General features: G+C 45.7%; 1 protein-coding gene across 1 annotated transcript; it reads right to left on the bottom strand.

Annotated features, from left to right (window-relative positions):
• Positions 1-253: 253 nt before the first annotated feature.
• LOC142804135 (uncharacterized) lies at positions 254-2120 on the bottom strand. The gene is made up of 2 exons (XM_075890725.1): positions 2090-2120; positions 254-838 (listed from the first exon to the last, which is right to left on the bottom strand). The coding sequence occupies exons 1-2, from the start codon at positions 2099-2101 to the stop codon at positions 383-385; spliced, it is 468 nt and encodes a 155-aa protein (XP_075746840.1). The 5' UTR covers positions 2102-2120; the 3' UTR covers positions 254-382.
• Between the last annotated feature and the right edge of the window lie 23913 nt (positions 2121-26033).

Genomic DNA, 26033 nt, shown 5'->3' with positions numbered 1-26033 from the left:
GAACGGAAAAGACATAACACCACAATCTTCTCCAGCGTCTTCAGCCAACACATGGCACAATGAAGGTGTTATGAAAAGATGAACCTAATGCAGATAAAATGAAACTATTTTTTTGAGAACCGCGGTAGTGAGGTGAAATGCCTGCATGACCTCGTTATGCAAACTATTTTTTAGAGACAGAAATAACTAATTCAGTATTGCAACTTTGTCCTTTCAGAGAAATGTCTTTCGAATGAAATATACAGTACCGCTAACAGTTTCGTTTCTATGAGCTCTATACAACACCGAAAGGCAAAGACACAGCGCAGCAATCTTGAACGTATGGAACTTTTTCAATGTCAGGAGCTCCAGTTGCTCAAGTTCCCAATAGATGATCGCACAATCAACCCTTGTAACCATAGCCTCCATATCCATAGCCGCCACCGTATCCGTAGCCACCGCCGTACCCATAGGCGCCACCGTATCCATAGCCTCCACCGAGGCCAGAATGGGCGAGCAGTGCCCCACCACCGGAAATCTTGTCCACTTGGTGCACGGTTCTGACCAAGAATGCCGGACCAGCCACAGCCTTATACAGTCCAGGTCCTCCTCGAAGAAGAGCCACGCTGCTTCCTATACCAACGCCGCCCACGCCTATGCCTCCATCATATCCCAGGCCATAGCCGCCGCCGTAGCTGCCGCCATAGCCGCCGCCGTAGCCGCCGCCGTAGCTGCCGCCGTAGCCGCCGCCATAGCCGCCACCGTAGCCGCCACCGTAGCCGCCACCGTAGCCAATGCCGTAACCAATGTAACCGGCCATAGTGGTAGAGAAAACAGCAGCGAGGGTGGCGGCAATGTACTGCAATGAATGATAATTCGAATACGTTAGAACACTGAAAAATAAAGTGTTTTTTGCACATTTATGATTCTTGTCACTTGATTTTCTGAGAGAGAAGCTGGTACACCAACAATGGCATTGTGTTCAAGCAAACCTCTTCTATGAATGGGCCACACACTGTCTCGTAGAATGACTAAAAGCTGTGTGAGTTGGTGACAGTACTTACCATAATTCAACACAGCCCACGACTACGTAGGCACAAGAGAAAAGGAAACGCTGGAGTTTGTCCCTTTTCTGGTGTCCGCGTTGTGATCTACTGTGTTGAAATATGTTTATGGTGTCTCGAATGGCCTTGAATGTTTGCGCTTCTGACTTTTCATTTACTTCCCAAAAGTTAGCAGTTAGGTTATCACATGGGTATGGAGATATTTATTGAAGGTTATGTTCACCAGAATCAAATTGGCTGGATATCGTAGTTGGCTTGGTAATAGTTTCTGGAAAACCTCGATGAGTTTGATAGTCTTTTGGATTCAATAAAAAGAATTCAACATTCAAATGTTTTAAGTCATCTCATACGTTAAAACTATTGTCCTTCTCAAAACTGCATGAGCGCATCCTTAATCCCCAGCTAGAATAAACTCTAAAGCGTAAATTGTATAGTAGGTCACAAAATGTTGTTAACGGTTAACTAAGACCAACGTAAAACAAACAATGCATATTTCACCTTCGTCCGCAAATGATATTTATTGTTAGTGTCATACTAGTGCTCGTACGTATGCCTGAGCGTCAAAAGCCAACAGACATGAAACAAATCAAAGTTTGTGTAGATTTCAAAATTTAAATTTTACGTACCGTTGCACATGTAGAAACATTCAGTCATTTGCCTGCATTGAAACATTGGTTGCTAAAAGCTGGAAAAACCTGCATATCTCATGGGCGTTTTGTGGTACTTATTTCTTATTCTTTTTTATTATTTTCATTTTTTATATTTTTATTGTTCATTGACGATAATTCCTGCCAAATTTTAAATATACAACCCCATTTACTTAGATGCTTCTTTCCACCAGATGTTAGAATCGCAGGTATATATATAGAAAACAATTTGTTTTGTTTTTTTGTTCATTAAACTAGCAGCCTATAAAAAGCATAATAGATGCTGTTGCGTTCGAGTTATACTTTAACAAACCCATTCCCTGCTCGATGTCTTACAGTTGTGTTTCAAATACTAGCTCCGTATACACTTGGCACATTAGCACCGACACGAATTCTCACCAAGGCGTTCATGTCGCTGCTTCTTCTACTTGCTCCGAGGCGAATGATGCCTCAGCGAGCATCGGTGTGTAGCTTATATACTCGTCCTACTGCAGGAACAGTGTATTCGGCAACACGGCAGTCACGTAGCAGGCAGCCGTATATCGAAGTTATTTTGCGATTTTCAGCGAACAGGAAAAGACAAGGTCGCTTGCTGCTCGTGCCTGACGTAAGTAACGCACAGCTCTCGTTCCTTCCTACAGTATTGCCAATGCTACAGAAAGCGGAAACGAACGCTGCAGAAGACCGACGCTTCCTATGCAACGTAACCCTCACCTTAGTAGTATGCATATAGTTGCGATATGTCTGACAGGAGTTTCTTTGCCGCCAGCTCGTGGCATGGTTTGTGGAATAGCATAAAGGTGCTTCCTATGTATTGCAGCGAATATGGAAGATGACCACTGTTTTTGAGTCTTTGGGTGCGCCGAAAGGGGTGGAAGGACGGTAAAACTAGACTTGCGATGTGCAACTTCCGCCCTTTCGTTTCCTTCATCATTATCTACACACTGATAGCACTTAGCTGGTGTGTGTAGGGGTGAAACTGACATTAAAAACGCCAGGCGAGCGCGGAAGGCGCAGCAAAGTCACAGGGAAAGCTAGAAGAGCGGCCTTTCAGAACCTCTTCACAACACTCATTGGGTAGCTACTGCAAGCACTCTTGCTTGATACCCACTAGAGAATTAATAATAAAGTTTTCGGTAGTAGGCCGAAATTCGCTAGGCTATTTTCCGCCATTCTTCTGAGAAGCGTGGTATCCACACAAAAAAAAACTTTCAAGGGATTTTGTGCCCCTTGTTGATGCAGTGCCTGACGACGATGAGGAATTATGGCTGAAGTCGGTATGCGCCAAAGGTAGTAGGGAAACAAGAACAAGCTTTTCTGATAAGTTGGAGCATCGGACGGCCCACTCGTTACGCTATTCGCATTGTGCGATGACTGGTTGTTCTTTCGCTTTCTTAAAACGCTTTATAGCTCGTAATAACGTGATTGCTTTCTCGACATAAAGCCTGCCTAAGGTAGGTTTGCTAACAAGGCCCATGCACCTTCATAGCTAAGTGGGCTGGCACCCAGTGGACCTGGGTTAGTGCCTAAGTTTTTTTATTAATTTTGTGCGATGGGGTTACGGCCACCGGTGGTAGCGGTGGGAAACTTCGTGTGACCCGAGCTGTGATCTCTTGACAGTATTCGCTGTAAAAAACAGTCATATCAGGCACCGTGGTACCACGCTGATTTCCTGTTTACAGTTGAAAGTATTTGTCGTATCTGCACAAACGCGCTCAATGAAGCGTTGTGTACTTATTGGAGCAAAAAAGAATGCAATGTCTATCTCGGGTTTTATTACTGTGATAGCGACCCAATCAATGTACGCATAATTCTGCAATAATTTAGACTCTGTAGCCTGTTGCAACATGCAAAATAATGCGTTACGTCTTTTGTTGATGGTGCTTGCTGAAATATTTTGCTTGTTAGTCTTGAATTTTTTTTCGGCAGCTATAGAACTGAAAAGTGAACAATGCGACTATTGTTTGATCGCATTATTACTCAAAAGCTAAACAGCGTGTTTAATGAGGCATATACAAGAATCATTTCGTATACAAAAAAAAGAAGAAAATATGGTATCTTTCGACATAGAGCAGGACACCACATGTAAATTGTTAATTTTTATGACACGGGGATGTCTTTTTAAATAAATGAATTATTCTGACAGTTATATTAAGAGCTAAGTTTGCCGGAACATGATCGCGTGGGAAACGTAACTTGAACGCTATGGGTACTCTGACTGCTTGCAAGTTTTCGTATTAACTTCTTATGAGCTTATTTAGTGTAGGCGTCTGAAACCGACTTTATTTGAATTTCGAGGAGTGAGCCAGCCCTCGAAATTCAATTCCGACGAGGCAGTGAAACGCCTAACATTACAGGGGGAGGAGTCCAGTTTGACGATACTGTACTTCACAGTTTTAGCAACAAAGGTGTAATTTTATTTCGTATTCTTTCGCTTTAGGTGAACTTTTTTCTTTTTATGTTTACTTACGTAATATCATAAAATACTGTTATTTAGCGCATGTTTCTTTCAGTTTATTATTTGTGCTTGATTATTCATTATTCAAATTATATTCAACAATATTCACACCTCTAACGCAATAATCCTTACCAAGGGGTCTCCAGTAGGGCAATAATGAGGGTGACAATATTGAAACGGGCAACAATTTTTTCACGGGAGAAAAAAAAACCTGCCTTGCTTGAGTGCCTCGCTATGCATAATTAGGCTTTTACGCTTATTTTGCGCAGCTCAGAGATATTATTAGCGGGACAGGGAGCCATTAGTGTAAATGCCTGTCGAGTTTTTCTCTACAGTTAGGCAGCAACACATGGTCACTGTATGGTGACTGCAGGTTTCCTCGCAACAACAATGCTTTATGGAAGCTATGCTTGCGTTGTTCAAAATAAACTTTATTCAGAATTTGAAAAAAAAAAACGAGACAATGGCATAATTGTGCGTACCGGGTCAATAGAAAACTTCAAGGGCTGCGTGTTTCCGTTTTGATTTGGAGGCGCGAAGTGGTCATCACGACTACAGTGATTGGAAGGAAGGTTTTTATTTATATACTTGTTCAAGCAGAGGAAAAAGGCATTTTGTCGTGCACCTTCATGGGCAAAATAGACACATTAGAAAGAACAGATTGTGATCAGAGCGACGCCAGCCATTAGGCAGCTGAACTGGCATTAGGCCTACTCCTTTAAACTTGAACATGAAACACTTTTTTTATATGCCCTACCTCTAGTGAAAGCTACTTGTGCACAAAATAAATTCACTGACTATTTATTCTTTATAGAAAGCCCTGGTATTTAAAGAAATATTTTTAATGCGCTGTGTGACCTTTTCAAGTGAAAAACAGGGGGGGGGGGAAACTCGGGTGATTTATCAACATTCCCCGATTTCAGTAAAATTGCGCCCATGTATTGACGCCAGCATCATGATTATAAGTGCCAAATTATACAACCGTACGTCTCGTAGCTTTCCAAAAAACAATTTAAAAAATTGGCAGCCAATTCTGAAGTCGCACTCCTAAACTCGTGCCACACTATGTATGTGACGCAAGTGCCAACTCTTTTTGAAAATTTCACCTTGCCCAGGAGACGGATGCGGCGTGCGCTTTCTTCTACGACGCAATGACGACGTGGACACAGTTTGAATTTCTCAGCTGCATACAGCGTGTTAGCAGTCGTCGACGTCGCTTCATAAAGCATGTGCAGTATAAAGCAACGAACAGGCCGATTCCGGACACGTCCAATGCTTCACGAGCCGGCGGATCGATATCAAAGGCGATGCTCCCGAGCTCAGATAGTAGCTGTATTCATCGCTTAACTGGTCGCTGGTAAGTTCAGACGAGTTGGCGCATCATGATTTCGCGTCGGATGACACCAGCAACTCAGTTTTTGCGGGTCAGCAAAAGTGCGTGAGCTAGGCGTAAACCCTGGGCAGCTGTGGTGGTGTGGAGCGGATAACGTTGCGTCATCAGTTAATAAATTTAGTGACGTCATACGATACCAACCATTGAGGATGGAACAGCTCCGTGTTTTGGTGTGCGCGTTGACTTATCGTTCATTGCTTCATTAAAACTATTGACGAAGGCTGGGGAAATTAAACCATCGTAGCTGTTTCCCGACTCTCTATACTATATGAAAACAGCCTTGTTCTAGTACGGTTAAAAATACACCGGATTTCGTCTATAGGCACCTGTTGGAGTTAGAAGTCAGATAGAGGACCAAAAACCTTAAAGCACGAGCGTAGAACACCGAGTCTGTAAGCGCAAGTTGTGGGCATCCTGGTGTCCAGCTCCCGTGACGGCCTAGCAGAGTGAGTGAGGGTCAACTTTTACTCGTAAAAGGGCTGAGGGGCAGCCTAGCAGAAGACAGCGGCACAGGACTCTTCGTCACGCGCAGACACGTATTCTCGTTCATCTTTGCCACCGTTGTCCAATAATCGCCGATTTTCAACAGTGCGCTCGATTGCCGTGCGTTCAGGCTTAAAAAATGGCGGGCTGTACTTTTTGAAGCTGCTTTTATACATTTATTACCTCTATGAACGCACGCTACCCCGTCTGACGTATTCAGACAATAAAGGTTACAATTTCAAGAATTACAGTTGAGAAAACGAAAAGAAAAATGATTGCTTCTAAAGAAACAATAACCATCCCGAGAGAACTATACATGAAGGCGGGAAAGAAGGACATGCTGATAGTCGTAGAACATCAATTTCACCCACTGACTCGTGCGGCATGCTTTAATATACAACATTACAAGATGTGCTCAATATGACAAACTAAGCAAGGGAGCATATATTTTCTCCTGCTTCAGAAAAGACGTTTGCTTGATAATTCAACCTCGCACAAGCATGTCAGCATCTGTCTTTAAACTTATATGCACAACATCCACGTACCGACACAGACAGACATCTTTTTTGCGGAATTTCACAACAGAAAGATAAACTAACTCGCCCAGTTTTGGGCACTGTTGTACACATTGTAACGCCAACTTATACGCTAATGGCTTCTCTAGCGAACAATAGTTTCCGTCCTTTCCGGGTGAATGTATAGCAGAATCGCCTTGTCAGGTGTATCTAGGGTGACGGACCTCTTGGTCATCAACACAAAAGCTCATGGTGGTCCATTCTGCCAGAAGAGCTTAGCCTTTCCCACCTTTTATTGCCTCACACAACCGAATCTTAGCGCAGATAAGAGTAAGATGATATTCCGTGAGCTATTACCTGACTACATTCTGAATGTTTGGTATAGGTAACAAGGAGGCCTCATTTCTTCTCCACGTCGTGCGCCCGTTAGACTGCCCTTAGCTGCGTCTCAAAATCCGTACTGCGCAGCCCAGCATCCCACTTGGACAATGTAACATTTTCGAACCGTCATGGAGGACACCACCAGAGCATAATATTTAAACTGGCAAAGTGTGAGCAATGCCTGCACGTGTTTGAGGCATAAATTTCGGGATGAATTTTGTGCAAGAGTGCGGGACAGAGATATGCCCCGACTTGAAGTAAAATGAGCGTGAATATCTCACGATTTTATTATGCTCATTTAGGCCGTAGACCACGTAGCTACTGAAAGGCGTGATGAATTTCTGGACAACAAAGATCCCCAGTGGTGTACAATGAAATTACTCATAACTTTTATCTGGGAAAGCCAAGGTATAAGCCACCGCAATGTTTACTGTGCTGTGGCGGATACCTTTATTATATATATATATATATATATATATATATATATATATATATATATATATGTATATATATATATATATATATATATATATATATATACATATACATATATATATATATATATATATATATATATATATAGTGGGAGTAATAATTCAATGGGCCAGTTAGTCTTCGTGAAGGACTCTCGCAAACGTCTTTCAAGGCGAGAGGGACGCGGCAGCAAGGAAGTTCATGTCAGTATAACTCATCCCCTGATGAAGGGAGGTCCCCTCCCGAAACTGTTGGGAAATAAATATATTTATCCTTGTTGACAACGCTCCCGTTGTGCCATATCCCATACCTATATATATATATATATATATATATAGATATATATATATATTCCTGATGAAGGCCAGACTCTAGGCCGAAACGTCGAAATAAACCACGTTGTGACCGGTCACGGAGGATCTACTAGACTATATATATATATATATATATATATATATATATATATATATATATATATATATATATATATATATATATATATATATATATATATATATTATTTTTTTCTTGAAAGTCTTTCTGAATTTGGTCGTGTTATATGTCATGAGATGAAGTGGACGAGCGAAGAAAAAAAAACAATGCTTTATTACCACCTTTACAACAGGGGACCAGCCTTCGTCAGGACATACATCCCTGACGAAGGCCGGTCCCCTGCCATAACGTCGGCATTAAAGCATTGCGCTTTTTTTTCGTTTGCTTGTCCGCTTCTTCTGATCACTAATATTCAAATATATATATATATATATATATATATATATATATATATATATATATATATATATATATATGTATATGTATATATATATATATATATATATATATATATATACGCTTATCCTTCACATTGGCAGCAATGACATCCCAAAGTGTTCCGGCAACGTGGCTTTTGCCAGGTACCGTGAGATGCTGGATATCGTAACGAAACGGCGCCCCGCTATACGTTGAATATACGCACGCCTGGTCCTGCCACGATCCTGGAACCACCGTCAAGGTAGCAGAAACAAAGCCTTTGTGCAACGTTGCAACAAGTCTGTAAGATTTTTCAACCAGCTCTTTCGGAACTTTGGCGAACGTTCAAAGCTGGTATTTCACGTCAATCATGGATTTGAATGGTTCCCGCCATCTAGCATGCTCGCGAATGATGGTCTCAACCCAAGTTTCGAGGGCTTTGCGCTACTTGTCTGTCACTTTCGACAGTTGTGCTTCAAAAATCCACATGATGCGTCATCGGCTGCTTGGGAAGACTACACAAGCAGCGGAACTAGTTGTAATGTGCCTCGTGCCACGAAAGCTCGTTCTCAGGACAGTCTTCCGTCATCTGAAAAAGTGGCTGCACCCTCTGCGAGAATGCCACCAAGTGGTATCGAAGCTATAAAAATTCGCTCAGCGACCGGGCGATCAAGTGCGACAGCAGCAAGCAACACACATGGAAGCAGGGCAGCGACAAGCAAGCCAACGACAAGGCGGCCATCGACCAGCAGGGCTTCTGAGAACAAGGCCACGGCGAGAGATGCAGTGAATAAGTTCACACTAGCAAAAATACATCGCCGAGCTGTGTACCTTCAACCAACGCAACGACCAGCCTGACAACGAGAAACAAGACACCGGCAAGGACAATTACCACGACGATGACAGACAAAGCAGTGTCTTTTTACAGGGTTACGAGCAATCCAGTGAGCAGCAAGGCGACGCCGGCTGCTTCTCCGCCTCCCATCGGTGCCACGTCGTCCCAGTCAAGGTACCAATGCAGAAGCAAGCGGCCTGATCCTACCCAAGCAACCGAATGATTACCACCTAGCCGGGGTAAGAATCCCTTTGGGGATGCCGCAGTGCATTTTTTGAAGCTTAGAAAGGTAACCGAAAAGCGTATTCGCTGCGACCTGCATGCTTCCACCTTAAAAATGTATATTGCTACATCAACAGTACCTAAAGGTTTAAGCCTTAACTTAAGGCCTGCTACGTCTCAAATGACTAGCAATAATCTCTCAATGTGGGACAACACACTCAAACAAGCGTCTTTGGAACTCACGCACATATTGACTAACCATTATGAGTCATCCGGAAAACAGCTAAGGAACAAAGAGAACCAACTCTTTGCTACGCGGAATTTCACTGCCGATGAAAGAGCGTCGCTTGATAACTGCAGGCAAGAAAAGATTCGCGAGCTCAGCGACAAAAATTGTAAAAAGTTGATGCGCAATAACATTTGCACAAGCGTCAGCACTCTTGATGACGCAACGTCTTCAGTGCATTCGTCCTCCGCAGAAGCTGGAAATATAGTAAATATTTCTAGTGCCACGTTATCGGCTGAAGAATTGAGCGTTCTTTCCCGTGTTTTGAACTTTTGTCCTGCCACTGGAGGATACAATGAATTCCAACTAATCAGTGACTTACACAATTTTGAAAGAAGCATGCGTTTACGCAAATACTTTCATAATCGGCCTCCATCTATCAAAACAGGATTTTTTTCTACTAAGCACTGGACTCCCCCTTCCCAAAACGATAAATGTCTCGATATTTACATCCGATCAGTGCAGCGAGATGTACTCGAAGCATACAAAAAGCAATCGCCGTTTCACCGCAACCTAAGCGACAAAGAAAACAAGTGATCCAGACCCTGGCTTCCCGAGACGACATCGTCATCAAACCGGCCGATAAAGGGGGAGCAATCGTAATAATGAATAAGGCTGATTACCTTCGTGAGGCCCACAGGCAATTAAATGACCACACATTTTACAGACATTTGAGCTACGACCCAACCGAAGAATTCAAGACCAAAGTAAAAGAAACTTTAAAAGAGCTCGTAAGAAAAAATGAAATTCCAGAAACTGTGTCTAAATCCTTAGTCCCTCTGAATCCGGTAGCTGGTAGATTTTATCTGCTTCCTAAGATTCATATACAAAATAATCCAGGCTGGCCGATAATTTCAGGAATAGGAACCATTACGGAAAGCCTGTCTCGATATGCAGACAGCTTAATTAGTTCAATTCCTCCAAACTTTTCTTCATATGTCAAGGACACTAATCACTTTCTGCGTGACATTGTAAATATGCGTGTTCCGAGTGAGGCTCTTCTGGTCACACTAGATGTGGTGTCACTGTACACAAATTACCCCATGCGGACGGGATTCGTTCTGTACTCCAAGCATACAATGACTCGGTAAATGACAAACCCATCAACTGTTCCACATTAGGCACTATTTTATCACTGATACTCGAGCTTAACAACTTTGAATTTAATGGTGAACTATATGTTCAAACCAGTGGCCCCTCAATGGGCACAAAAATAGGTCCCAATTATGTGAACATCTTCATGGGCATTCTAGAAAATAACTTTCTCGCCACTCGTGACCTTAAACCACTTTATTACAAACGCTTCATTGACGACATTTTCTTGACTTGGCACCATGGTGAAGCGGCATTACATTCTTTCATTGCAGACTTTTACAAAGTAGAACCATCCATCTCCTTTTGCCGCTCTTATTCACCAGTCACTATGAACTTCCTTGACGTCAATGTAGCTTTAAGCAATGGTAAACTAACAACAAACCTATGCAGGAAGCCCACTGACCGACAAAGATACCTTCACTTTAAAAGTAGCCATGCCAAACACTGCAAAACAAGTATCCCCTATAGCCCAGCTATCTGTTTTAAAAGAATTTGCTCGCTGAACAGGGAATTCACTCGCAACTGTGACCAGCTCTGTAAATCATTAACCGAACAACAATATCCTTCACAAATAATTGACGACGCTCTCCAACGGGCCAAATGTTTCAATCGGAAAGAGCTCAACAGTAAAGACAAGCGATTAGCGCCACCTTCCCGAACCAACCTCGTTCTAACGCATTCTGCATCTATTCCTAACGTGTCCCATATACTCAGAAAGCATTACAACTTACTGACACAGAGCGATCGGCTTAAGAACATCTTCAATGAATCACCGCGGGTTGATTATCGGAAATCAAGGAACTTGCGCGACATGGTAACTTCTTCAAAGACTAGATTCATTGCTCCCGTTGGTTGTCACCCCTGTAAAAAAACGCGATGTAGAGTTTGTGCGCAGATGACAACTGCGACTGTTGCTAAAAGCACGGCATCTAACTTTTCACTTAGGATTAAAGGGGACTTAAACTGCGATAGCAGCAACATCATATACTTACTTGAATGCTCAATCTGCCACATGCAATACATCGGTCAAACCGAAACATCTTTTCGCATCCGTTTCAACAACCACAAATCACACGTAAACAGTTTGCCACATCTTCCATTGTCCAAGCATTTTTATCTACCAGGTCATTCGTTTGACAGGGTTATAATGACACTATTAGAATCGGGCTTTAAATCGCAGCATGATCGCGAAATTCGAGAATCGTTGTTGATTCACAAGTTCAACAGCCTGCTATCCGGCACTAACGAATGCGTAGGCAAAGTGTCATGCCTTTCTACGATGCCCTGACGTCCGAAATTTTGAGAAATATTTAAAGAAGCATCCCTGACGTATTATATACTTCCTAAAGGTTATCACATATTTATTTTTTTTTTCATGCGTGATGAAAAACACCCGCTCAGCTTCAACTTTTGTCGAGAGGCTTAACCTTTCGTCCATCATCCGGTAGATTCAATGAATTTGAACTGTACCAAGACCTCGATAACTTTGTGCGTAATCTCCGCCTCCGTGAATACTTTCATGATCGCAAGGACTGTACGGACGAGAATAGAGTGATTGGTGGTGACAAATCATGGTGTCCAGGTGAGCCGAGGGACAAACACCTCGATATGTATATATCCGCAGTTCACAAAGATATCCCTCTTCCGTTGTATCAATAACAGACCCTTTGTTATTCAAGACTGCAATTTCTCAGCAATGCTTGTAATTATACGCAGTTTCTATTATCTATCTTTGTCTTGTATGTGCTTGAATTCTTATACATTTTTAGTTGACTTATGTTGCCTTCCTGATTTGCGCATCTGATACTTGTTTCTTTATTTTGTCTTTTTTCTTGTGTGTTATATATGTTGTACCCACCCCCTCTGTAATGCCCTACGGGCCCTGAGGGTATTCTAATAAATAAATAAATAAATAAATATCATCAGAGCGTATGAAAAAAAATCGGCCATCTCGAAACAACATATCAAAGTCAGAACGAAGCGCACTCGATGAACGACGAAAAAACACTGAAATTACCATCAAACCGGCTCATAAAGGGGGCTGCATAATAATTCTAAACCCGTCGAACTACTTAAAAGAGGGGGAACGACAACTATCAGACACAAAATTCTACAAAGAACTTCCAACGAACCCGACTCCCGAATTTGAAAGGGAGATAAAAGTAACCCTAAATAATCTCCGCCGGGACGAGAAAATTACCGGCAAAATGTTAAAAGAAATATTACCGGCCCATTCTGTTCCGGTCGATTCTATTTGCTCCCCAAAATACACAAGGCAGGCAATCCGGGACGTCCGATAGTAGCCAGTAACAGCACATCAACAGAAAATATATCAGGATTCATCAATTCCTTAATAAAAAACATCCCCCCAAATTTTCCCTGTTACCTAAAGGACACAAATCACTTCATCTGCGAAACTTCAAGTCTCGACATCCCAGGCGGTAGTTTTCTGGTGACCATGGACGTCTGCTCACTGTACACCAACATACCCCACCATGACGGAATAGCGGCTATGGTTTCTGAATATGTAAAATCTGACTCATCAACGAGTGTAAGTGGCGAGGTACTGTTTATAGTTCTTGAACTTGTACTGAATTATAACCATTTTGAGTTCAATGGCAAGCATTTCCTTCAGGTCAGTGGCACTGCAATGTGCACGAAAATGGCCTCAAACTTTGCGAGCACCTTTATGGCTTCACTTGAAATCCCATTCATTGAGCGACGCACCTTGAAACTTTTCTACTACAAAAGATACTTAGACGATATTTTTATGATATAGAAACACGGTGAGGGAAGTCGTTTCCGCTTCATAGAGGATTTTCACAAGTGCCACCCGTCAATTAAATTCACGCACAAAATTTCCAAAACTAGCATTAACTTCTTGGGCGTCACTGTCACGGCCAAAAATGACCGCTTGTCAACAAACCTTTACAAAAAGCCTACAGACCGTCAAATGTACCTACATTTCAACAGCAGCCACCCAAAGCATTGCAAAACGGGTATTCCATATTCTCAGGCCTACCGGTACCGAAGAATATGCACCGATATGCGGAAATTTGACAGACACGCCGAACACCTAAAGCATTCCTTATTGAAACAAAATTATCCGGAAGACATTATTGACGATGCCATACTACGTGCTCGCAACGTGAACAGGAATTATATAATTAAGGAACCAAACAATAAAAATCTGAAGGACAATGTTGTCAGAGCAAAAACAAACACCCCCGAAATTCAATCAGGGTGCCATCCCTGCGGAAAAGCTCAATGCAAGGTATGCCCACGGATGGTCACAACACGTGAATCCAAAGCGAACTTCTCGGATTTCGAATTCTGCATAACTTAAAGCCTTAATTGTGACTCCAGAAACGTAATATACATGCTACATTGCAACATCCGTGGACAAGAATATATCGGCGAAACAGACACCCCATTTCGGCTGCGGTTCAATAATCACCGGTACCACGCCACTTCACTGCCGAAGCTACCTTTATCTAGACATCTGCGCCTGCCAAACCACAGTTTTGAAAATATCAGCGTAACTCTTTTGCTGTCCAGTTGCTCAAACAGACGCGAGCGCGAGCAGCGTGAGGCATATTTTATTTTCAAATTTCGAACATTAGTAGCCGGCATCAACGAAGACCGCGGAAGACTCTCGTGCCTCCGAGAAGTAAGCCAGGAGGAAATTGGTGACAAAGATTGATAGCTGGAGACCATGCTTTTTTCTGACTGACTCGTACGTGTACACTGTCCTTTCTTATTTTTTTCTCTTCTTTTTTCAATTTTTTCTTTTTTTCACATGCACATACAAAGTGGTTCTGTTCGCCTACCTCTTGATGACCATCGAGGGGAAATGAACGAAGATGAAAGAGAGCCGACCGACCCATTAAGGGGAAACCCTTTCCTTACGCACGCCGTCATGGACCCCTCCCACCTCCGCGGCGACAATCTTGGGTGGCCCGACACACGCCGAGAACTGACCAGCACGGGATAAGAACCAGATGTGGATGTACACGGACATTTGGTTTTGTTCTCAGTGTTGACGGTGGTTCTTCCTTTTTTTCTTTTATTTTTTTCTTTTTCCCTTTTATTCTTTTCGTCTTTTTTCTTCTCTTTTTTCTTTTTTGTTCTTTATTTCTTTCTTCTTTTAGTTCTCTCTCATTCTCGCAAACATCTTCCAAGGCGAGAGGGACGCGGCAGCAACGAAGCTTGGAAGGTCATGTTAGTATAACTCATCCCTTGATGAAGGGAGGACCCCTCTCGAAACTGTTGGGAAATAAATATATTTCTCCTTGTCGACAACGCTCCCGTTGAAACGACTGTACACTTAAGGGCTGATTTTTCGTGTTTACACAATAATAATGAGATCTAACAGACAATAATGCCAAGGAAGGTATAGGGGAAGGTATTAGGCCAATTGTAATGTAATTGAGAAGAAAGAAAAGTGGGTAAAAAGATAACTTGCCGTGGGCAGGATCCGAACCTGCGACCTTCGAATAACGCGTTTGATGCTCTACCACTGAGCTACCACGACAGCTATCCCCCTAGCCACTTTATTGGGTATCTATGTCAATTTTAACGTAGGAGTGTCAGTCAGCGCCACCAGTAGCCAAGGCGGCGAGTGCGGCACACTCTTTATGAGCCTGTTTGGCGTCATGTAGCACGTGAATTTATTATAACTGGCAGCTGACCAAATAGTACTCGTATACAACCTAAAGGCACCAAGTCTGCCAGTACGAGACCCTCGTTAAAGAATAATGGAAACAAGTGTATACTTAAGGGCTCGTTTTTTGTGTTTACAAAATTTTAATCAGATCTAACAGACAATAATGCCAAGGAAGGTATAGGGGAAGTTAATAGGCCAACTGCATTAAAAATGAGAAGAAAGAAATGTGGGTGAACAGATAACTTGCCGCAGGCAGGATCCGAACCTGCGACCTTCGACAAACGCGTTCAATGCTCTACCACTGAGCTACCACGATGCCTATATATATATACAGTCAATGCGGGTACCGACTCTCTGCACGAGCTGCTCTTCTTCTCGCTAAAAAGGGCAACCCACTAGAAGGCGCTGGAGAGGACGACCCACTGTTCGAAGGCTTCACCACAGCATATATATATAGCGAACTCGCAGTCGTCGGAACAAGCAAAAAGAGCACAAGTGACTAATAGCTGATTTATGGGAGCCGCAATCGTGGCGAAGTTGCGTATAAAGCGACGAAAGTAGGACACCAGGCCCAGAAAACTGCGTAACGTCTTCTGGATGGAAGGCCAAGAAAACTGCAATACAGCGACTATCTTGTCGGGATCTGGCCGGACTCCTTCTTTGGAAACGGCGTCACTGAGGACTTTATTACTTTTACTGGTAAACATGCACTTCTTGGTATTTATCTGAACACCAGCGTTAGAAAGGCACTAAATTATTTCGTCTAATCGTTGAAGATGTTGGGTGAAGGTACATGAAAACATAAAAATATTGTCACGGGGTAGTGACGTGGCCGAAGACAGGAGACTTCGAGTTGGGATTAACTGTTTATTTGGGCGAACCTGTGCCCGGTAAAAGGAAAGTCTAATTACAGCAGCAGTCTCGCACAGATAGCGGTCTCGGACTGATAGCGGCGAACGGAGCGTCGGCCTTCGATCAACAACTGACAAGCGGTGAAGCGCGTCGGCATTTTATACTCTTGCCGTCGAATGTTCTAGCGTTATCGCTGGCGGTGGCGTAGGTTCCAGAACAATCTGTACCGTTCGCACAGTGGGCGTGATCTTATCAAAATAATCTGCTACAGTCTGGAACCTTCTCGAAAACTGCAGGCGCGGTTTGCGCTGAGAATCGTGTGGTGTTTTGGGACGATAACAAAAACTTGGGAAATGGAACGTGGCATTGCCCCCCTCTGAAAAAAGGCATCGTCCCGATGCTTTAACTAAAGATGAAAGTACAATAATAATGCAAGAAAGTACAATGAATAAATTACGATACAACAATAATACAAAAAAAACACGGGTCCAGTTGGTTAACGCGTATGAAACGGCTTGAGGCGCGCGACATGGACGACTTCAGGTCGCGATCGGCGTCGTTGAAAGTTCGTGATGCCGTCGGGGACAACCTCGTAATCAAGTGGGCCGAGACGTCGAACCACCCTGTACGGTCCTAAGTACCGTCGCAGAAGCTTTTCACTTAGTTCACGTCGGCGTATCGGCGTCCACACCCAAACACGTTCACCGGGCTTGTATTCCACGAAGCGTCGTCGAAGGTTGTAACGGTGGCTGTCAGTCGTCTGTTGATTCTTGATACGGAGACGCGCAAGTTGTCGGGCTTCTTCGGCGCGTTGAAGGTACTCGCTCACATCGAGGTTTTCTTCGTCGGTGACGTTGGGTAACATGGCATCGAGCGTCGTTCCCGGGCTCCTTCCGTAGACCAATTTGTATGGAGATATCTGCGTCGTCTCCTGCACCGCCGTGTTGTATGCGAAGGTCACATACGGAAGAATGGCGTCCCACGTCTTGTGTTCGACATCGACGTAAATTGACAGCATGTCGGCGATCGTCTTGTTAAGCCGCTCGGTGAGGCCGTTGGTCTGTGGGTGGTACGCTGTCGTCCAGCGGTGGTTTGTTTGGCTGTATGCCAAGATCGCTTGAGTTAAGTCGGCAGTGAATGCCGTTCCTCTGTCGGTGATAAGGACCTCCGGGGCGCCGTGACGTAGGACGATATTTTCGACGAAGAACTTAGCTACCTCGGATGCACTGCCTTTTGGCAGGGCTTTTGTCTCGGCGTAGCGGGTGAGGTAGTCAGTAGCTACCACGATCTACTTGTTTCCGAAAGCCGACTTCGGGAACGGCCCCAGTAGGTCCATACCAATCTGCTGGATAGGTCGGCAAGGTGGGTCAATTGGCTGCAGAAGTCCCACCGGCCTTGTCGGCGGTGTCTTGCGTCGCTGACAGTCCCGGCATGTCCTCACATAACGAGTGACGTCGGTGGTAAGACGTGGCCAGTAGTACCTTTCTTGTATCCTCGCGAGCACCGAGGTGCTCGCGAGGATAAAAGATACAAGGATACAAGGATCCGACGGCAGGGCACCGAGGTGCCCTGCCGTCGGATCATCGTGCAAGGCCTGCAGGAGTTCAGGTCGCAGAGCTAAAGGCACCACAAGGAGGTACTTAGCTCGAAGCGGTGAAAAGTTTTTCTTTTGTAGAAGACCGTTTCGTAGAAAGAACGACGCAAGTGCGCGCTTGAATACCTTCGGGACTTCGGCGGTCCTGCCTTCGAGGTATTCAATAAGGGCCTTAAGTTCCAGGTCGGCCCTCTGTCGTTCAGCAAAGTCGTCGGTAGTTATCGTTCCTAAAAAAAAGTCGTCATCCGGGTCGTCGGGTAGCGGTTGGTCGACAGGCGCACGAGAGAGACAGTCGGCGTCGGAGTGTTTTTTGCCGGACTTGTAAATTACAGTAACGTCATATTCTTGAAGTCTCAGGCTCTACCGTGCGAGGCGACCAAGGGTCCTTCAAGGTGGCTAGCCAACACAATGCGTGGTGGTCGCTCACAACTTTGAAGGGCCTGCCGTAAAGGTAGGGTCGAAATTTCGACGTAGCCCAGATGATGGCGAGACACTCCTTTTCTGTTGTTGAATAATTTGCTTCTGCTTTGGATAGCTATCGGCTGGCGTAACTAATAACCCTTTCAAGTCCGTCAGCCCTCTGCACAAGAACGGCGCCAAGACCCACGCTGCTTGCATCAGTATGTATTTCTCTCTCGGCAAATTCGTCAAATTGGGCAAGTAACGGATGCGTCTGGAGGCGATGTTTAAGCTCCTGGAAAGCGTGTTCCTGCGGAGTTTCCCTCTTGAACTCCACGTCCGCCTTGGTAAGGTTAGTGAGAGGATCGGCGATGCGGGCGAAGTTTTTCACGAACCGCCTATAACAGCCGCACAGGCCCAGAAATCGGCACACGGCTTTCTTGTCAGTGGGTGGTAGGAAGTCGGCGAGGGCGGCTGTTTTCCGTGGATCGGGACGAACTCCAGACTTGCTGATAACGTGCCCCAGAAACATGAGCTCTTCATACGCAAATCTGCACTTTTCTGGCTTCAGTGTGAGTCCGGACGTCTTGATGGCTTGAAGTACAGCTTCAAGGCGCCGAATATGCTCGTCGAAACTCGAGGAAAACACGACGACGTCGTCCAAGTACACAAGGCAAGTCTGCCACTTCAATCCTGCCAGTACTGTATCCATAACGCGTTGAAAAGTTGCAGGCGCTGAGCAAAGGCCGAAGGGCATCACCTTAAACTCAAAGAGGCCGTCCGGTGTTATAAACGCCGTCTTCTCTCGGTCTCTTTCATCGACTTCGATTTGCCAATAGCCAGTCTTGAGGTCCATTGACGAAAAGTGCTTGGCGTTATGGAGCCGATCAAGTGCGTCGTCTATTCGTGGGCGAGGATACACGTCCTTTCTTGTGATTTTGTTCAGGCGGCGATAATCGACGCAGAAACGTAGGGTCCCATCCTTTTTCTTCACTGACACCACGGGGGATGCCCATGGACTCTTGGACGGCTGGATAATGTCATCCCGCAGCATTTCATCAACTTGTCTCTTCATGGCCTCACGTTCTTGCGTCTAAACCCTGTACGGACTCTGACGGAGTGGTCTGACATTTTCTTCGGTTATGATGCGATGTTTCGTGATTGGCGTCTGCCGAATTTTCGATAACGACGAAAAGCAATCTTCGTATTGCAGGAGCAGGGCCTTGAGCTGTTCTTGGTTATCGTTCGGAAGTCTGGGATTGACCTCGAAAACTATGGGAGGGGCTTGGTTCCTCTGAGCAGGTTCCGCAGAATCGGCGAGGGCGAAAGCACTGGTGGCTTCGACGATTTCTTCGATGTATGCGACCGTTGTTCCTTTGTTCACATGTTTGTACTCATTGCTGAAATTTGTGAGCATAACCATTGCTTTGCCTCCCCGCAGCTCTGCAATTCCTCTTGCGACGCAAATATTTCGGTTTGCCCAAATAAACAGTTAAATCCCAACCCGAAGTCTCCTGTCTTCGGCCACGTCACTACCCAGCACCTCCACCAAATGTCACGGGGTAGTGACGTGGCCGAAGACAGGAGACTTCGGGTTGGGATTTAACTGTTTATTTGGGCGAACCTGTGCCCGGTAAAAGGAAATTCCTTTTTTAGCAGCAGTTTCGCACAGATAGCAGTCTCCGACTGATAGCGGCGAACGGAGCGTCGGCCTTCGATCAACAACTGACAAGCGGCGAAGCGCGTCGGCATTTTATACTCTTGCCGTCGAATGTTCTAGCGTTATCGCTGGCGGTGGCGTAGGTTCCAGAACAATCTGTACCGTTCGCACAGTGGGCGTGATCTTATCGAAATGATCTACTACAGTCTGGAACCTTCTCGAAAACTGCAGGCGCGGTTTGCGCTGAGAATCGTGTGGTGTTTTGGGACGATAACAAAAACTTGGGAAATGGACCGTGGCAATATTGTCTAAATAACAAAGGCAGGTTTTCCATTTTAGGTCTCAAAGAACAGTATCTATCACGTCCTCAAATGTTTCCCGAGTGTTGCACAGGCCAAATGGCATTATGTTTATTTCGTAGAGCCCATCGGGTGTAGCAAAGGCGGTTTTTTTTTCGTCAGCCTCTTTCATAGTGATTCGCCAATACCCCTACTGTAAGGCAAGGCTGGAAAAATATTTCGCTTCTTGTAGTGAGGCCAAGGCGTCGTGTATTCGAGCCATAGGATATACATCCTTGCGCATGAACTTATTTAGCGCACGATAATCAATGCAGAAGTGAACGAAGCCATCTTTTTTCTGGACTAAGACGACTGAAGAAGCCGAAGAACTGGAAGATGGTTGTATTATCTCACGTCATAGCATATCATCAACTTGTTCTTCAATGAGTTTCCTTTCCGATTGCGAGACACGATAAGGTCGACGGCGTATAACGCCCGAGCCATCGGTTTCAATGTGGTGTACAACCACGGGAGTATGACTCAGTGTCATGGCACAGCTATCGAAGCAGGCGTTATGCTTAGCTAAAAGCGCCAATAACGCTGTGGACTGGGCAGGTGTTAGATCTGAACTCTTGATTGCGCGGAAAGAGGAAGAACTCGCGGCTGACGTGGGCAGTGATGAGGAAGACGGGCAAAGTGCTGCGATGAAGGTGAGTCGAGAGCCGTCAATTGTTGCTACAGTCTTCCTCTTGGGTAACATATTTGATTGTGCAGTTGTGTTGCAAACGGGCAGAAGCACGCGGCCATGGGACAACTGGAGCAGACAGGAGGTGACGAGAATTCTACGGGAAGTAGAGCGAGCAGCGGGAGCAACTAGGGCGTCACCATCGGCTACTTAGCTAGATGCAACTGATACAATGTGTTCGTGACCAGGGCGCAAAACACAGTCTTCAACGACAACCAAACTGAAGGTCAATGGAGGCGGGTCTGACAGAAATTTATCCAATGTATCCGCGATGTAAGTGACGTGTTCTTTACATGACAGCGGAAGCGGACTGTAGAAAGTCCCAGCTCAGAATAAGTGCACAAACGCCTGTGCGTAGCACAATCATTTCGATGTGGTGACGTAAGCCGTCGATGAAAACGCGAGCTGTACACTGTCCATCAGGTTGGATGAGTATGTTACTTGCGTCACGCAACACAGGTGCTACATAAGGGGTTCGGACATTATGGAGCCACAAGCACAAGTCTCTACGTATAACAGAAGTCGCGGTACCGGTTTAAACAAGCGCGTACACAGGAACACCTTTAATAGTCACTGACAACAGGTTGGCCGGGGAAACAGGAGGTACTTCCTACGATCAACGGGACGCAGTTTTCCCTCCGAAAATTTCAATAATTAGTTTTCCGACTGTTGTTTGACAGGTGGCAGAGGGGGTGAAGCAACGATGTCGAGAATTGGTAGGATAATGAAGAGCGTCGTATAGAGGAGTGGTAGAAATGATGTTGATTCGGGGACGCTGGAAGAGGCTGAGACCAGCACTGCGTGAACGGGTAGCAGTGTAGACCATAATAATCAGGTCTTCGATACTGATCCCACTCGAGCCTATTGTAGTCTCGTCGTTCTTCCTGCTGGCACCAACGGCAGTAACGAGATATGTGGCCTTGGATGCCACCATAAAAACATAACAGAACGGGACGAACGCCACTGAGGATAAGATGGTGGAGCAGGTACTGTACCTCGCACCAAAGCCAAATGGCCACAAATATTATTGTCACGCATCAAGAGCTCACAACTCTAGATGGTAATATCAACAGGACCATATAGTTCATCAGCCGATGCTGTCGGCGTCGTCGGGGAGGCCACATTAGCATATGTAGGCAGCGAGCGTGCTGGTGGAGCGACCGGAGCTGTCAGTGTTATCATGGCCGTTAACTCCTGCTTCACAGATTACACAGGTCAAACTGTGTGGATGGAATTTAGGCGGCCGTGGAGCGCTGTTGCACCAGGTCTCGAAGGTATTTACTGATGACCGCGCGGATCGGCGCTTTCAAATCAGAGAGAGGTGTAAGGCAAGAATCACTGTCTTGTTGAAGGCGGAGCGACTGCAACTGATCAATGTGTTCGCATGTCGAAATAATGTTTCAACTGTAGTGGGATTGCTAATAGCCAAGGCATTGAATACAATAGTGCCAATTGCTTTAAGGATCTGGCGAACGCGCTCAGCTTCCGTCATATCCCTGTTCGCTCAACGACAGAGGGCCGAAACCTCCTCATTATACGATGTGGATGTCTCGTGTGGATGTTGAACCCACGTTACCAGCTTCTGTTTTGCGGTTTCTAAATAAACTAACGAGCATCCGAACATTTGCCGCAGCATCGTGGCAAAGGTCAACCAATCAATGAAGTCAGTTTCGTGGTTGAAATACCACATTTGGCTACACCAGTAAGATAAAAAGGGAGATAATTCAACATCACCGCTTTGTTCCATCGACTGGCTAAACTCACACGGTTATAAAGGTCAAGCCAGTCTTCGACCTCCTCGCCGTGGAGACCCACAAACATGGGCGGTTCGTGCTGACGGCTTGTGACAGTTGACGAAGGGAGGGCAGCCGCAGGCATCCGTGCGAAAGCGAGAGGATTAGGTTTAGGTGTTTTTTCCGTTGTCTGCGTAGCTGGGGGGAGGGAGTGGCTGGGCGCAAGCGGTGACCGAATCGTTGCTCCAGGTGAGGCACGAACGTAGGAGGACCTCGGTAATTTTTCCCAGCACCTTCACCATTCTAAAAGGCGCAAGAGGACTTCGGCAGGCAGGACCTGCAGGAGTGTTTATCCCGCGATACTTGCCTCGGCTCAGAACAGCGACGAACGAGCCCAATAGCGATGATGATGGTTCTGTACAAGAGAGAAATATGAAGTACAATAAATGTGCTTACAATATATTCATATAGAGAGGGCAAGAAGTGTAAAAACATGGGCTTGTTTTTCTGTCTCTGCCACAAAATTAGTGAGATCGAGCAGAAAATAGTGCCAAGGAAAGTATAGAAGATATTATACTGAATTATAATATGAACGTGAAGAAAGAAAAGTGGGTAAAAAGGTAATTTGCCGTGGGCAAGAACCGAACCTGCGGCCTTCGAATAACGTGTTCGATGCTCTACCAACTCAGCTACCGTAGCGGCTATCCCCCAGCCACTTTATTGAGTATATATGTGAATTAATTAACGTGGCAGTGTGAGTCAGGGCCGACAGTAGCCATGGCGGCAAATGTGGCACACTCTTTCTGAGCCTGTTTGGAATCACGCACGTGAACTTATTACAAACTGCCAGCTGACCAGTAGTCAATTGTATACGTACTATAGGCACCAATTCTGCCAGTACAAAATGCTTGTTAATAAATTAAGGAAAGAAGCGTATACATAAGGGTACGTTTTTCCGGATTTGGTGTAATATTAGGAAGATGTGACAGATGCAGTGCGGGAAAGACAACGGCAAAAGACACGAGCATGCGAGCACCAGCGTCAGTAGCAGCACTAGACTGGAGCTCGCATTTGCCCGGATTTTGGCTGCTTGACGTCCGCCACTCCTTGACACTTCACGTTACATTTGTCGAGCTTCTCTGACGTCCAGCGTCGATGAACCATGTAACATTTGGTAGAGGTACGTCTATTTTCTGTACCAACCTGGACCTTCGTGCCTGGAAGCTCCCCTCGCTTCGTGACTCCATTACCGCCATGACCAACGAGACCTCTCTACAGCATGGTCCCTCAGCCATCCACGTCGCCTGTGGCCCTATGTATCGCCAGCAAGTGCCGCCCATCTTCAGCGGCTGCGGGCACTATGATGTGGATGATTGGCTTTTGAAGTACAAGCTTATCAGTACCAGTAACAAGTGGGACGACCTAATAAAGCTTGAGTACACTCAGTTTAATCTTACGAACATCGCTCAGTTGTGGTACAACAACCACGAGAGCGACCTTCCCAATTGGTCTATATTGAAGACTTCTAATAAAAACATCTTCAGTCGGCCATCGGCTCGCAAACTTTGGGCTAAGCAGCACTTACGTCGCCGGGCGTAGCTCCCCGGAGAATGCTTCACAAGCTGCATTGAAGATGTGCTAATTTTCTGCAACCGCGTCAACTCCACCATGACAGAAGCAGAGAAGATAAAGCACATCCTGAAAGGCATTGAGGACGACCGACGCTAGATGCTGCTTGCATGAACCCCCCCCTCTCCACATTCACAGTACTGATTTTGTTATGTCAGAGTTCCAACGAGTTGCGTTGCCAGCGCCCAATCGCACGCTAAACCCTCACAACGCTCGATACAATATCCAGCTTGCAGCTTACTGCTCACTATGCCGACCAGCAGCCACTGCTATCCACTATGACGGACTTCATCCGTGTGGAAGTAGCACGTCAGCTTTTATTGCTCCCTCTCCGTAACGCACGTCATTCGCAATCCAATCGCGGGGGCACTACCTCCTATGTCCCAGCAAACAATCGTATCTGCACCACTTACGCTGCCATCACCTCTCGGCCCTCTCAGCAGCCTCCACTGTATGAGCCCGTCTCGGCGCCGCCTACTTGCGCTGACATCACCTCTCAGCCACATCAGCAGCCTTCACCCAATTCCCGGCCTACCTTGCCGACGCCCACATTATCACTGACCACGAATTCTGCACCGCCGCTTCCCTACGCAGTGTCATCGCTTCCGTTATTCCGCCGCTCATACGTGCGGTGAACGCCGGACAACTGGCCCATCTGCTTAAGCTGTAATGTCGTTGGCCACGTCGCTTGCCACTGCCGCGGCTACTTGACTTTTTTATCAACGCAATTACCGTGCCTAATCCTTTGTCGCCAAACACACCACCTATTTACTTCTCGGATAACCGCCCCTCCTCCTCCAATGCCCGATCCCCATCTCCTCGATCACGCAATCTGTCCCCCATGCGTCCCCGCTCCGCTACTGAGGAGGGACACAAGATTGCTGTAGGCAAGTTGGACTGCCCAAGGCCTCCATGTGTTTCACCACTAAATGTTATTGAGGTCTATGTTGAAAAAACCGTCACCGTAGCGCTTATTGACACAGGAGCCGCCATTTCCGTCATCTCTGAGACACTGTGCCGCAGGCTAAAGAACCTGCCAACGTCACTGTCAGGACTATTGCACCGTACTGCCAATTCTCAATGCAGTGCGCTTTCAGCGGTGTGCCCGGCGTGGATTACCATCCGAGCGCACTCTACGTGATCGAGTTTTTTGTACTATCCTGCTACCACGACATTATCTTCAGGTAGGACTTCCTTTAGAGCCATAGCGCCATCATAGACTACTCTCGTGCAGAAGTCGCTCTGACGCCCTTGCAGACCTTTCCTTCAAATGATCCTCCTACTCACAAACTTGTTGTCATGAAGGACACAGATATTTCCCCCGACACGTGGACCCTTGTCACCCTAACGTGCACGACTGCGCTGGACGGGGCAGCAGTATTCGCCATGTCTATCAAAAGTCTTCCTCCATTGCCGCGGCTTACGACTGCCCTTTGCAGTACTTTGTTAAATCTAGTGCGACAATGATGCTCGTTGCCAACTCACTCACGTCTGCGATGACGTTGCTTCAAGGGGAATCTGTGGGGCGTACACAAGGCGCCGACCTCTTGAGTTCTCTGGACATCGTCGAGGAAGAACCCTACCTTCAACTAAACGCCATGGCGTCCCCACGTTTGACGTCTTCAGCCCTAGATAAGTTCCGCCTTTCAATTGCCGACGACCTACTGTCATCATTTCGCATCAAACTTCTCGCTTTTCTGCACGACTTCCACTCATCTTTCGATTGATCCCGGCATACCTTGGGCCGCACGAACAGTGTCTCAATCGCCCATCTTCTGTGTGCGAGCACCCATTTCAATTTGCCAGTTCAAGGACTTACCGGTGCTTTAGATAGACTGTATGGTTGCCCTTTTTCAGCACAAAGGATTCTGGAACAGTGGGTGAGTTCATACTCA

This window comes from Rhipicephalus microplus, chromosome 3 (assembly GCF_043290135.1).
Source record: "Rhipicephalus microplus isolate Deutch F79 chromosome 3, USDA_Rmic, whole genome shotgun sequence".
In the NCBI taxonomy this organism is placed as follows: domain Eukaryota; kingdom Metazoa; phylum Arthropoda; class Arachnida; order Ixodida; family Ixodidae; genus Rhipicephalus; species Rhipicephalus microplus.
The sequence above is the reverse complement of the archived record's forward strand: the minus strand, read 5'-3'. Positions and strand labels throughout refer to the sequence as shown.